Source organism: Opisthocomus hoazin, chromosome 19 (assembly GCF_030867145.1).
Source record: "Opisthocomus hoazin isolate bOpiHoa1 chromosome 19, bOpiHoa1.hap1, whole genome shotgun sequence".
Lineage (NCBI taxonomy): Eukaryota > Metazoa > Chordata > Aves > Opisthocomiformes > Opisthocomidae > Opisthocomus > Opisthocomus hoazin.
Window position 1 is genome coordinate 17,365,515 of NC_134432.1, and position 12,710 is coordinate 17,378,224.

At 43.3% G+C, this 12,710-nt stretch overlaps 1 protein-coding gene across 5 annotated transcripts in view; it reads left to right on the forward strand.

The window, feature by feature from the left end:
• Positions 1-12,710, forward strand: part of SCAI (suppressor of cancer cell invasion) — a 43,640-nt gene that overhangs the window by 12,378 nt on the left and 18,552 nt on the right. For 2 of the 5 annotated variants that reach the window (XM_075439811.1, XM_075439812.1), the window contains 5 exons: positions 1,168-1,302; positions 2,984-3,115; positions 10,539-10,634; positions 11,261-11,347; positions 11,929-12,027. In XM_075439811.1, coding sequence (XP_075295926.1) covers positions 3,009-3,115; positions 10,539-10,634; positions 11,261-11,347; positions 11,929-12,027 — 389 coding nt within the window. In that variant the 5' untranslated portion in view covers positions 1,168-1,302; positions 2,984-3,008. The remainder of the gene's footprint in view (positions 1-1,167; positions 1,303-2,983; positions 3,116-10,538; positions 10,635-11,260; positions 11,348-11,928; positions 12,028-12,710) is intronic. The other 3 variants (XM_075439808.1, XM_075439810.1, XM_075439807.1) reach the window with 2 other exon arrangements.

The window sequence follows — 12,710 nt, forward strand, 5'->3', positions numbered from 1 at the left end:
ATCAGGCATTTACTGATATATTGATGTCTGAAACAATACAAGCTAAATTCTTGATGTATGTATACACATGTTGGTGTATGTGGTTTTGAAGATTTCAGCTTAGTTGTAGAATGAAGATGTATTTTTGCAGGTACTGTAGTTCCACATCTGTGTGGAACAGTTTGTTTTACCAGTTGGGATTCTTCTTTGGAGAGAAGTTTGAGTGACTGAGACTTAACTTCATTTCTTCTCCTTGAAAAAGTAAATCCTTGACTGTGCTCTTTCTGTGTGCTGCTTCATCTCTCTGCCTCTTACTCCTCACCCCAGCTGTGTGCTACCACATTTTAGCCTAAACTCAGGCTACTGGTTGGCTCAATACCATCTGTGTGGCTTGATTACAACCTGCATTTTTTCACTTCTGAACCTGTGAATAAAGGAAAAACTGAATGTCCTCGTGCAGTGTCTCCAGGGTATACTAATTTTCCAGGTTTCTGTGCAGTGTCAGAGATATGTTTAAACGTGGTTTGTTTCCTAGGTTCCCTCAGCAGCAGTCTCTGATCAGAAGACAGGTTGTTCCCCCTGCTTTCGGCAGTTTCTTTCTGTGAGCAGAAAAGGTCCTTTTGCCCTCTGCTTCAGTAACAGGTCCAAAGCCACGTGCCAATAGCCACATCAGGAGGCTGACCATACAGAATATTCACCAATGTTTTGTTTTCAGTTTGGTAATCTCCCCCCCCCCCCTTTTCCTCTTTTTTTTCCTCTCAATTCTGCTAACTTTCCACAAACGAGTGTTGTGCTAAATATTGAAGAACTGGCTGGGCTTGGAGTAGGCTTTCAAAATACACCTGAATTGTCTCTAACCTGAAAGGTTTTTTTCTTCTTTCTTTGCAACAAATATTTTTCCTGTCTTCTGATACCTTTCGGATTGGCAGGCAGTGAATTTTCTAGCATATCTTTTACTGATTGTGTAAATGGCCCTCTGCACAGTGGGGCTGCTGGACTCCCTCAGCGTCAGACCTGCAGTGGGCTTCACTGGCCTGCGCCAGGGCTAACGGGTTCAGCTGGCCGACGTTAGCAGGGGTTGGGGTGGTTGGATAGTGTAACGTAAGGGCAGTGTAAAATGAAATTGGGTTTACCATTAAATTACAAGAATGATGTACAGACTGTGTGAAACGTGCTTTGCCATTTAAGCAAGCTCCTCAGTTTTTGCCAACGTGTCTGAAGCTGCTCTGGAGTGCCTGGCGTACCACGGAGGAGCGCTGCGGGATCCACGGGCCTCGCCGCAGGATTTAGGTCACCCTTGCTGCGGAGCACCCAGGACCCGGGGTACTGCCACTCTTCCCGAAATTCCTGAGTCACCTCCTGGCTCCTGCTCACGGCTGGTTTTTAGCTCTCGCTGTTCACTTTGGTGTCGTATGTTGGTGCTTGAAGTACCCAGTGTTGTTTGTTTCATGCTGTGTGAATGTGGATGTTTAGAGATGTCAGACACAGGCTGGTGCTTCACAGTGTTCGTGCCCTGCTTTGCCAGGCTCACACCAACAGCTTTGGACATCTGCTTGGTCTGTTTTGAACTCCCTTACGTTGTCTAGCACCCGTATTGCAGTTACCTGGCAAGAAGTACACGCTTCCTACCTTTTTCTGGAACTCTTCAGCAAGTGGTTTGTGCAGTGCACCCCATCTCCCTGCACTGGGGCTCTGGTGCGCTGTCGGCGGGGTGCAGAAGACACGTGAACGTGTGCTGCATCTTGTCTAAACTGGGAAATCGTGCAGCTGCTGGGTCGGCAGGATACGCTCACTGACTTGTTCCCAGAAGCCGGGGGGGAGCTGCTGGTTTCTTCTGCATTTGGTGGGCATGAAGTGTTTGTTCAGGGAAGTATTTCCAAAGTCTCTTTGGTTATTGTGAAGGTTTTCCGTGACAATCGATGAAAGATACTTCAGGGTACTTTCCAATCACCGTAAGGAGTTAGCTTTGCCGTTTCCTGGCTTGAATTTGGACTTGTAGGTAATTTTTTATACAAATAGCATCCAAACAGCGCTTCTGCACAAACGGAAGCTTGTTGCTTAACAAAAGTGCTTACCAGAACTGGTAGAGAAGCTGCTGAAAGCAAAAGCTCTGCATTTGCCTGTGTAGAGGTGTGTTTATGTTGCACTAAAATTCTTAGAGAGCGCAGAAGAGCCAAAGACCTGGCAGCCATTTTCAGAGGAGCATGTTTTGTTGCTGCTGCTGAGAAATTTGTAGCTTACCTTTGGATGCCAAAAGGATAATTTTATGTCTATGTATGTTTCAAGTAAAATTTAAAAAGCCACTTTGCCTTTATAGGCTTTCATATCCCTTACTCAATACTAGGATTATCTATCTATGTTATATCTTCTTTTTTTTTTTTTTATTCAGGTGATTACTGTACAATATGACATTTTGCTCATAAGAACAGTAAAAATAGATCTGCAGGTATAATTGTGGGCAGTGCAAGACATAGAATTAAACAGTCATGAAGAAGTGGAGACGAAGCAGGATGTTTTTAGCATTCTGTCTAAAATTGCTGTTTTAGCAATAGCAAATAGTGAGCTACAGTTTTCAATGGCTGCAGAAGAAAATGAAATGTAAACAGAACTGATGCTAGTCTCTCTAAATACGGTTGCAAGATAAACACCTCTGCAGGAAGGCAAATTTAGAGAGGATTTCTTTGTCCAAGTATGAAACCCAAGTACTGTCTGTGTTACAGTCCTTTTGTTGCCATTTTTGTGTTTGTGAGTACAGTCCTCAGAGTTATTTTATTTTATGACTGTTGTACCACTTTTAATTTTGCTCTGTTAACTAGTGCATTGTGCAGTAATCAGTCCCATGCTTTGATTCTCAGCTGTGATTTTTAAGGAGTCTTGAGAAGAGTAACCTGTGGGAGAATTGCATGCTCTTTGTTACCATCCACATGGAACTGTACATGCATCTAATCTGGATGAGTTTGTAGTAGCCTCAATTTTTGAGTAATGTGGCTATTTTTTTTCATAGGACTGAGTTTGCCCTAAAAGAAATCATGTCATCAGGAGGAGCTGAAGATGACATTCCTCAAGCAGAGAGGAAAACAGTGACAGACTTTTGCTACTTATTGGATAAATCTAAACAGCTATTCAATGGCTTAAGGTTAGTGCATTTTTGACAGTATTCCTTCAGAAGAGCATTGAAACACACTGTAGTGTGCGAGTGATGCTGAAGTCAGTTGTACAATGAACACTTTGAACTCAAACCCAGTAAGTTTGTTTAGGAGAGAACAATGTGCACCTGTGTATGTGTAGTTTTGGACCATGTAGGCAAGAAGGTCTGCAGGGAAAGAAATGTGAGAAAGAGAGCTGAATGTCTCAGCCATGTCACTTAACAGTACACTAGAAGTTGGAAATGCTGTGAAATTGATAGACTTCGTACTGAAATGTTGTGTATGAAGTACACAGTTAAGGACTAGGTGTGGCCATATACAGTCAATAGCATGCAAGTCTCATAGCCCCCAGTCACTGTACCAAAAAAAAAAAGCGATGAGAAAGATTGACCTAGGTAGGAGGACATGGGGGGAGGGAATATTTTGGGGGGAAGAAATTTAGGAAGCAATAAACAGAAACATCCAAACCACAGCCTTTATGTGTCTGGTGATACCAATGCTTAATTTGAACTGTGGAGAAAGGTAAAATGTGCATTTGTCTACAAAACTTCTGCAATAATGTGTAGAAAGTCTAGCTGTTATGTCAGCAGGAATAAGAAGGGGAATAAGAGTACGGGGAGTTCAAGGAAAATACTTTGCGTTTGGACAGTGATATAGGCGTCCTGTTTATGTCAATATATGCTGAGTTAAAGATTATGTGTTCAAGAGCTGTTTTAGTTCTAAGCTTTGCTGTAGAGTCTCTTAAGCAACGTGGTTTTTTAGCTTGTATCTTGTTGGCAGTTCAGCCTCTTACCGGTCTCTGAGTAATACTGTATGTTTGGGCTTGCTGTATAGCTTGCTGTTATTCAAACACAGATGGTTAGCAAAGATGTTTTTAATTTCTCCCCCCTCCCCCTGCTATTGATAATCCTTTCATGTGCTTTGGAAGTTGATTACCAAATCCAAAACAAACAGTTTGTGCTCCAAAATCTGAATGGTAAATGGGCAGTAGAGACAAGGAGTTCTTGGTGATTGTGTCCAGCACCCCAAGAAACAGTCTACAGCAAAAGGGCTGAGATCTTGAGGCCAGGATTTCCAGTAATGTATATTCCATTACATTGGCTTTCTGATATAGCTTGCTTGAAATTTTGGCCTGAGTGACTGAAGAGTACGAATTGATAACAGTTCATGTCTGGGTGTGTGATGCTGAAGTTCAGATCACAGAGCAGAGCACCTACAGCCTTTCTGTCTTTCCCTTTGGCTATGGAGGGGGTTAATACTTGTATCATATTTCCAGATGAGAGATGTAGTTTTTGTGTGCATCCATGGTATTTTGCCAAAAGGAAACCTTTTTATCCAGCTAGATAAAAAGAAAATGGAAAATGCCTTTGATTAAATTTGGGCAATAAAAATAGAGAGATGGGCTTCAGCAGCCGGCTCTGCTGTGTGAAAATCAGAACACAGCGGAACGGGAGCCTGCATCCGTCCTTACTGTAGCTCGACACAATTGACATGGTTGCTTCTTGCACTGAACTTGACCACCAGTTTTCCTACAAGGCCTGTGGTTCCTGTGAGCATAATGACAGGATAAAGCAGCATTATAATTTTCAGGTATCTCCTCTGTTAGCGCTTGCTCTCTTCTGGGTAGTTCACCTGGAAATGACTTGGCAAGTATCCTAATTCTTAGTCCAGTTGCTTGCTTTTCCCTCTAGCATAATAAATGCATTTGATGCATGCCTGCCGCCTTCCGTTTTGAAGATGATGATGGCCTTTGCTGCTGTGTTTTATGCCTTTCTCGTGTCCCTACCATGTTTCACGGAAAAGAATTGGTGGGGGAGGGAGAGGAGAGAAATGATTTCCTTCCTGAAACCTCCTCTGGGCACTTTGGCTACAGGGAACTGAGCCTATAGCTGTGTTGGCAGCTGCTTAGCTGTTGCTGCTGCCAAAAATGCAGGGGCTCAGCCTGCCACGTCTTTGTTTCAGTAGCATTTCCTTCCTCTCTTCCCAATACAGATGCCAAATACAGCATTTGAGGAAAACATATGATGATCTGCCAAGGTGGCTGCTCCAAAGTATACTTGGTGCTCACACTGCCATCGATGCCATCGCTTTGTGGCCATGACTGCTAGAATCAGTTAGAGGGGAGGCTGTCTTTCTAGTGCTTGTGCTCCCTTTTTGAACACCCTGAGCTATAAGTTAGAAATAACTGTTAATTATGTTCCAAATGCTGTCTGCTCTCCTTTCCACACTCCCACTTGCATTTTTCTTGGAAAAAGGCTGGAAAGAGGGAGTGTGTTAGGAGGCAGTTTTTCATGGTGTACTGTCACCAGTTACTTTCTTTTTAATGTTAAAAAGTGCTTAAATGTGTGCAGTATCATGGAGGAGCTTGAAACTTTAAGAAATGAAAAGACTTTCCACATAGATCATACTTTCCCAGATTATGAGGTCTTGTTGCTCGCTGTGCAGGCTGCAAGAATCGCGGCTGCTGTCCTTTTACCGGTAGAGGTGAGAGTGTTTAGCCATTTATTTTGTAGACTTCTAGTAAGATGCAGGTTGAACCTCTTAGTTTTGTTCCATGCTGCTGCTGCTGATGTAGAAACAACAGGGCCACGTTAGCTTCAGGTAATGCTGCAGGCTGTACCCTGCCTGGTACACCGAGGAGGGACTGGCTCCTCGTACCGACTGCATCAGTGCGGCAAGGTGCTGTGAGTGCTGCTGGTGTGCTTTGTGGGTTATTAGAGGTGATGGGGAAGCCGCGCCACAATGCCGTTATCCCACTGCTGCTTAGGTTCTGGGAACAGGAGCCTGTAATTACTGCAAGCCTATGAACATAAAAGAAAATTGTCTTTTTTATCACCTGTCAAAACTGTGAATGTATTTAAAGCTCTGAATGTTAAACTTACAGTTATTGTAACCTTCGATTTCGAAGTGTACTGCTGAGTCTCTAGGACTTTCTCAACATCTTTACGTCTCTGGAAGCTGTCCCTGCGCGACAGCTTCCATGTGGTGCTGGCCAAACAAACCTCAGCACCTTTAACTGGTTTTCAGCCAGTATTATCTGGCTTCTGCCAGCAGCGTGGCTGAAGCGAACTACCGACAGAAAATGAATTATGAGCATATAAGTAGTGCTGGTCTTTGCTGAGACTATACAGCAAGAATTGGATAAAATTCTAGACTGTGTATGGAATTTATCCACCAGCTACTCTAGTGCCACAAGGGAACCAGTCTTCTGTGCCCAGCGTGAGAAACGCCTCCTTTTGGAACATCTGTGTTTGTGTCTTCGTGTCCAGTTTGGAGTGTTTTAAAAGCCAAGAAATTGGAAACAGTCTCCACTTGTTGGAGGCTGTTGTAACGCAGTGTTTGACTGTCTTCCTTGTCTGGACAGAACTGTCCTAAGTCAAAGCATCTCCATTCCCTCCTCTGTATCTGGATTCCTTCCTGCTGCCACTTCCTCCCTCCTGTCAAGCTGATCGCATGAGTACCCCTACCACTGCCTGCACACCCCGAGGAGGTGGAGACTGTCGCCTTTTTCTCTCCAAGTTGCTCTATTGTCCTTCTGTAGGCCTGGAAGATGCAAGATGTCCTTCTATAATGTAGGTCTTTTTCTCTCGAGTTGGGGGTATAATTGCTTCTGAATCATGTATGTCTCCTTCAGTGGGAGGAGCTGTATTAATAATCCACTCTGCCAATCAACAGAGTCTTTACTATAGCAGTATTTTGGGCTGTTTCTCACCAAATAATGTCCTCTGGTCTAAAAGTCCCCTGAATTAAAAAACTGCACTAAATGTCCTCTTTTGCTTATGCATCCATTTTCTCACAGCACAAATTTCCTGATGCATGGGAGCAACATGCATGATGTTCAGAACGTGAAACGGTAGATGGATGGCAGAAATGGCAGCTCTTATCTGCAAAAATCCGTGGTGAAACCACGGTAATGTATTGTCATAAATGAAGTTTTATTACAGCCGTGTCAGAATACTATCAAAAGAACAAGTGCTACTGTCTGTTTCCATGGAGATCTTTCCTGTTCCCTGGGGAGCTGAGGAATCGCATGGTATTGTGCAGCTATGCCAGCTGCAATTAGGCGAGCACGCTGCTTGAGAAATATGCATGTGGACACCCAGCAGTGACTCTGGACACCAGCGGCCAAACACGTGTTCACTGCGCTAGCAGAGGCTTTTTAAAATGCCACTAATTTTCATATGTTCAAAACTAATGCGGCACAGTGAGCTGAACTAGGCTTTGTAAGAATGCTTAGGCTCGTTCAGAGGAAGGTGCAGAACGGGGGGGGACACGGAGGCGCGCGAGGGAAGAGGACAGGTGAGGTGTAAAGAGCGTATGAGCTTACTGATGAGGGGTGTATGCATAAGCATGGTCAGCAGATAGTTACCTGCTGATTTCTCCATTTGTGCACATACCTGCTTCTGGGTGTTTGAGAGAAGAAGGGTATGTTTTCTTGTCTCCTAATGTTAGACCTTTGCTCAAATGTCCTAAGCAACGTGGCCTAGGAAGCCCATTTTACTACAGGTGGGATTCTTTGGGTCAGTTTGCTAATTCAGTCATTCTGTAAGTTAGTGCCAGGGAACCTTGATTTTTATTATGTTTTTTTAAAGGTCAGTTTTAGTGCTGTTTTGTATTTGTATTCACTTTTTATTTTAGTTTGTTTTTTAAACATAAAATTTGTTTATGTTCTAATTAAATTTAACACTATCTCTTGCTACATCAAAGCCTGCAATATATCTTCGGCATGTATTTGGACAGTTTCTTAACTTCTTTTGTTTAGCTAAAATGTTTACATCTATTACAACAATAGAAAGTGATGAATCGTTTGTTGCAGTAAATGCTTTAAATTTGCATGTGTTTGTATCAAGCTGCATTTGGATGAAGGTGTTGGTGCCCTAAAGCACGTTTGTGCTCCTGCTTACCTCTCACTACACCAAAGTATGTTCCAAGATGTTGAGCAGCCAATTGCAAGTTTGAGGGGATTTTTTTTTTCTGGGGGGGTACAATCCTTGGCATCTTCATCGAATAGCAGCATTAAGTACTGGAATGGTTTTCCAGGCTGGTGAGAGTCATAGCTGATAACAGATTCAATTTACATGTAGTAACTAAGCTGGGTCCCTTCAAGCTGTGTGGGAAGTATAGTTGGCTGATGAGCAAAGGAATATTAATTTCCTTTTCTACCTAGGGTGCTGTTAAAGCAATTACGGTTAGCAGAAAAATGCCAGTATGCGGCTCTGGAAGGCGTAGTGTGCTACTTAGCTTGTCTTACTCCTCCAGAAGACGTGGCACGGTTTCCAAAAGGTGGTGTTTCCCTCGGGCTCGACCTCCCAGGCTTGGAAGTGGAATATGCTGCTTTTCTGTGCCCGTCTGCTGGAGGCTGAGGTGTTGGGTGGTATGTTAACCAGCACAGTGATTTGAGAGAGCATTCCCTGAAGAAATCAGTCTTGAATCAAAAGATTATGCCATCTTGGAAAAGCTGTTCCACGTAAAGTTGTATACCTCCTTTGAATCGGCTTCAGTAGAGGTTTGTAGGCAACGTGCTCAGCAAGACTGATGGTTCTTGGTCTTCTCTGTTGCACTTGCTCCAGGGTTCATGCAAGTCCTAGGAGACGGCCTGCTGTTAGGATTGAGAGCGCAAACCTTTAAAGCTAATATCCTGGGGACTACAGTAGAGTTGTGGGGTGAAGGGAAATAGATCACAGCATGGAAATCGAGTGGAGGTATGAGAGCAGAACTGGATTGACTAACTCGCCTAATAGCACTGGAGACTGGTAAGAAGAAGCCAGAAGGTCTCGGGTTCTGACATGTCTCTAACTATGAGTTAGAGGGTGACAAATGTCGTGGTGATGCTGTAACCTGACCCAGTGAATGTTAGCAGTGAACATCCATATGCTTGCTCGACCTGGTGACATTTGGACAACTGATGTAGGTGTGATGTTGTAGGGTCTGTCTCTGAAACACAGTGAACAACCACATACATTTAAAAACATTATTTTCTTAATGAGTAAGAAGAAATATTATCAGTCTAAATGAGTCTAAATGAACTAATTTCCATTAAATTATTCTGTTTACTCTTGGGTAGGGTTTTTTTTACTATGATATTTTAAGAGTCCAGTTTAGCTTTCTGTGCATATAACCATAAAATTACTTCCCTTTTGGCAAGATGGTAAGATGTTTTCAGTCACCTGTTGAAAAATGCGTGTAGGAACATGGTTATTTCCTATTTGGAGTGATTATTTGTAAGCCGGTTCTTCTGATGCTGTTGAGAACCTGTTAATATTGAGGAACCTTGATAAAGGCATTTTTACAGGGGTTAGAGAGCATGGATTTCCTTGTTGCCCTTTAGACTGTATTTGTCCCTAAACACCAATGTTTGTGCACATACCTGATCACTGGACTCCTGTTAACTCGCTCATGGAGAGCACTGCTTCCATCTGCTGCTGCTGTGCGTGTTGGAGTAGCCATTCCAGAATCCCAGGCACAGCTGGAGAGAACAGGCTTGTGTGTACAGTGTGTCATATGTTCATAATAAATACCATATAAATACACTGTAAACATATCATATGTTTCCACAAGTGGATGTCTACCTGTATAACTGGTGGACGCTGCTGGACAGGACTCATTTTGTTGAATCTCTTGGGGAGGGAGAGTCAGCCTTTCGTAAGGGTCTGCTGTGTGGAGGGACTGTCGGTCTAATTTGTAGCTGGACAAATGCTCTCGGGTAGGATATTAAGGATAGTGGACATTGACTGGCAATAAACACTAGAATAACTAGACCAATTCTGCTATTCTTTGAATAAGTGAATGGATTACAGTTCTTGCATTTGAAGGCTGAGTTACTGTCTTTGTAAAAGAAGTTTTACTTCAAAAAAATGATAGTTAAGCTGCCCACCTTCAGTTTGATGTTACAGCATTGCCCTTATTTGTATGGAACCTGCAGAGCTTGGGCAGTGTGAGACATTGGCTCTCTGTGTCCCCAAGCAGTGATTAAATGTAGACAATCACTTGGAAGATTTGCAAAATGCATAGGACCTTTATTAACACTGATCACTTCAATCCTTTTGCATTTGAAAAGTGACTAGAGAATTTGTCTGAAAGCAAGAAGCAATAATTTGGCGACAGCACTGAAGAATGTCTTCCTCCCCCTAATACATGCTGCTTTCTCTCAGATATATGTATGCAGTCTTCTATATAGATGTTAAATGAACATGCTGTCTGGCTTGTGGCATGTTTTTAGAGATACTCTGGTCAGATCTTGATAATACAGGATTTCCTTGCAGGTGACAGTAAGAAGGGGTTTTGAGATACTACAGGAATTGTGGTTCTTGTAGTGCTGGATGCAGGCAGAGTTACTGAGCATTTCAAATCAATTCTGAACAAAGCTATTCCGACATTGACACAAACTCTGTGTTTGTCACTTGTCTGTTGCAGGGATTTACCTCAGTATGGGCAAAAGCAGTGGCAATCCTATTTTGGGCGAACATTTGACGTTTACACCAAACTCTGGAAGTTTCAACAGCAACATCGGTAAGGGAGTCTCGTAGGCAGATGTGTGCTGTGGATTTCGGTGTGTCTTTAAGCTCCAGTATGCCTAGGGGCCCCACTTAAGACTGAGATTTCACTGCGTTATTCAAGCATGAAGGGAGGGAATAGTCTCTTCCTGTTGTGCTCACAGTATAATGAATTAAAATGTTGCAGAGTTTTCAGTGTGACTTTTTTAACAAAACCTTTTGCTCTACTTAAATGCACGTTGCTGTAATATATTACCAAGGAGAAGCTGGGATGATGGCTTCTGCAGTGCAGATCCCATCTGGAATGGTGTGAAGCGTCTTACTGCAGCGTGGGCTCTGGTCTTTCACACCTCACTTTGGCTGCTGAGTCGGAGTGTTCTCCTGGGAAGCTGTAACCTTTTGTTGTGTGTATTTTCTGCAACATACTGATGTCTAGCTCTCGCAAGTTTATGCAAGATAAACGGTGCTTGTTGTGGTGTCTGTATGCAGTGCTGCTGGCGCGGTGAGGGGCTGCAACTGGGTATGCCTCGCCCATGATGAAAGCTGAATTTGGCCCTGCTGTGGCTCTTTGTCTTGTCTGGTGTGGTGTTCTGAGAAATTCGGGAATGCCTTTTAATCTTTCTTTTCTCTCTTGTGAAATAGACAAATATTGGACAATCGGTATGGGCTGAAGCGGTGGCAAATTGGGGAAATTGCTTCCAAGATTGGGCAGCTCTATTACCATTATTAGTAAGTAAGCATAGAAAAGGATTCAGCAGGGGAATGCAGTGTTAGTGGCAGCTCCCTGCCAAACATCTGGATACTGAGTCAGGAGAAATCAATGTACCAGCTGAGTCGTGATGCGCGTTTCTGAATGCGAAGGCCCTTGGGACTGCGTGGGGGTGCTGCAGAGAAAGGTACCTGTGAGCCCGGCACCATATCACTGGTCACGCTGGTGTGGCCTGAGGACTTACCTCCTACCTCAGAAGTGTCTCTAAGTCTTCCATGCGTGCTGCATTTGACTCTTGTGCAAAAGAGCAAAAAAAAATTTGCAATTTTGGGAGCTTAATATTCCTGTAAACTTTTCCATAACCTGTCACCTGCACGTTTGGGTACAAGATGGGCAGATTTGGTAGTTATCTGAGATGGAATCCAAGCTCTGAAATCTGTCTTCCCAGCAGGCACAAAGAATGAGAGTCTGGCTTTCATGCGATGTGACTTGTGGAGGGAGTTTTGCCGTTGATGCACAAGATGGTTGAGGGGGCAGGAAGGGAGGGTTTGGCATGGATTTCTGTCTGAAGCAGTGAGCTAATCTGATTCTTCCTCTGCAGCTTGCGCACTTCAGAAACCAGCTATCTCAATGAAGCTTTCTCCTTCTATTCAGCAATTAGGCAGCGGTCATACTACTCCCAAGTTAACAAAGAAGACAGGTATGTCTGAGCGAATGCCCTCGTTTTTTTCAAGGCTGGAACGGTGTATGAAAGCAGCAAATAAGTATAAACTGTAGGAGCATAACTGGGATAAAAATAGTGTTGTTGGAGGAAGTTTCTTTAATCTTCCTGCCATGATTAAAAACCTCAGTATAAATAAGAGCTTTGCTGTATCACTGGAGGAATATTCTATTATCTGGTCCTGGCTAGAAAGCTATTAGCCCCAAAGTTTGTCATTTTGAGCCCTCAGCAGTGTCAGTGCTGGGACCTAGTATGCTGTGGCTGGAAGAGAAGTCAGTTGGGCTGAAGCAGAGGAAACTCTTTGATTCTGATCAGGCTTTTCAGAGGAACATCAGTTAGTACTGCAGCACAACAGCCCTCTAACTGACTGGGACAAGGTCCAGGAGCTTCAGGAGGCATGATGTCTTAGTTTTTAAGACACTATACTGAGAAAGGTACACTCAAAGCAGGGCTGTGTTGTGGCAGTGTAGAAGATGTGCTGCCTGCCAAGAACGTAGACAGTTATAAATAAGAATAGGTAGAGAACTCGGTTTTAGACAGTGATGTTACATTCTAGCCAGTAAACCTTGGTTCCCTCATTAGAGTTAAAAAAGAAATGATCTGAAGTCATTGTCAAGATAAATGCAGAAGGTTAGTTAGGGACTTTCTTCAAGGGTCTCTGG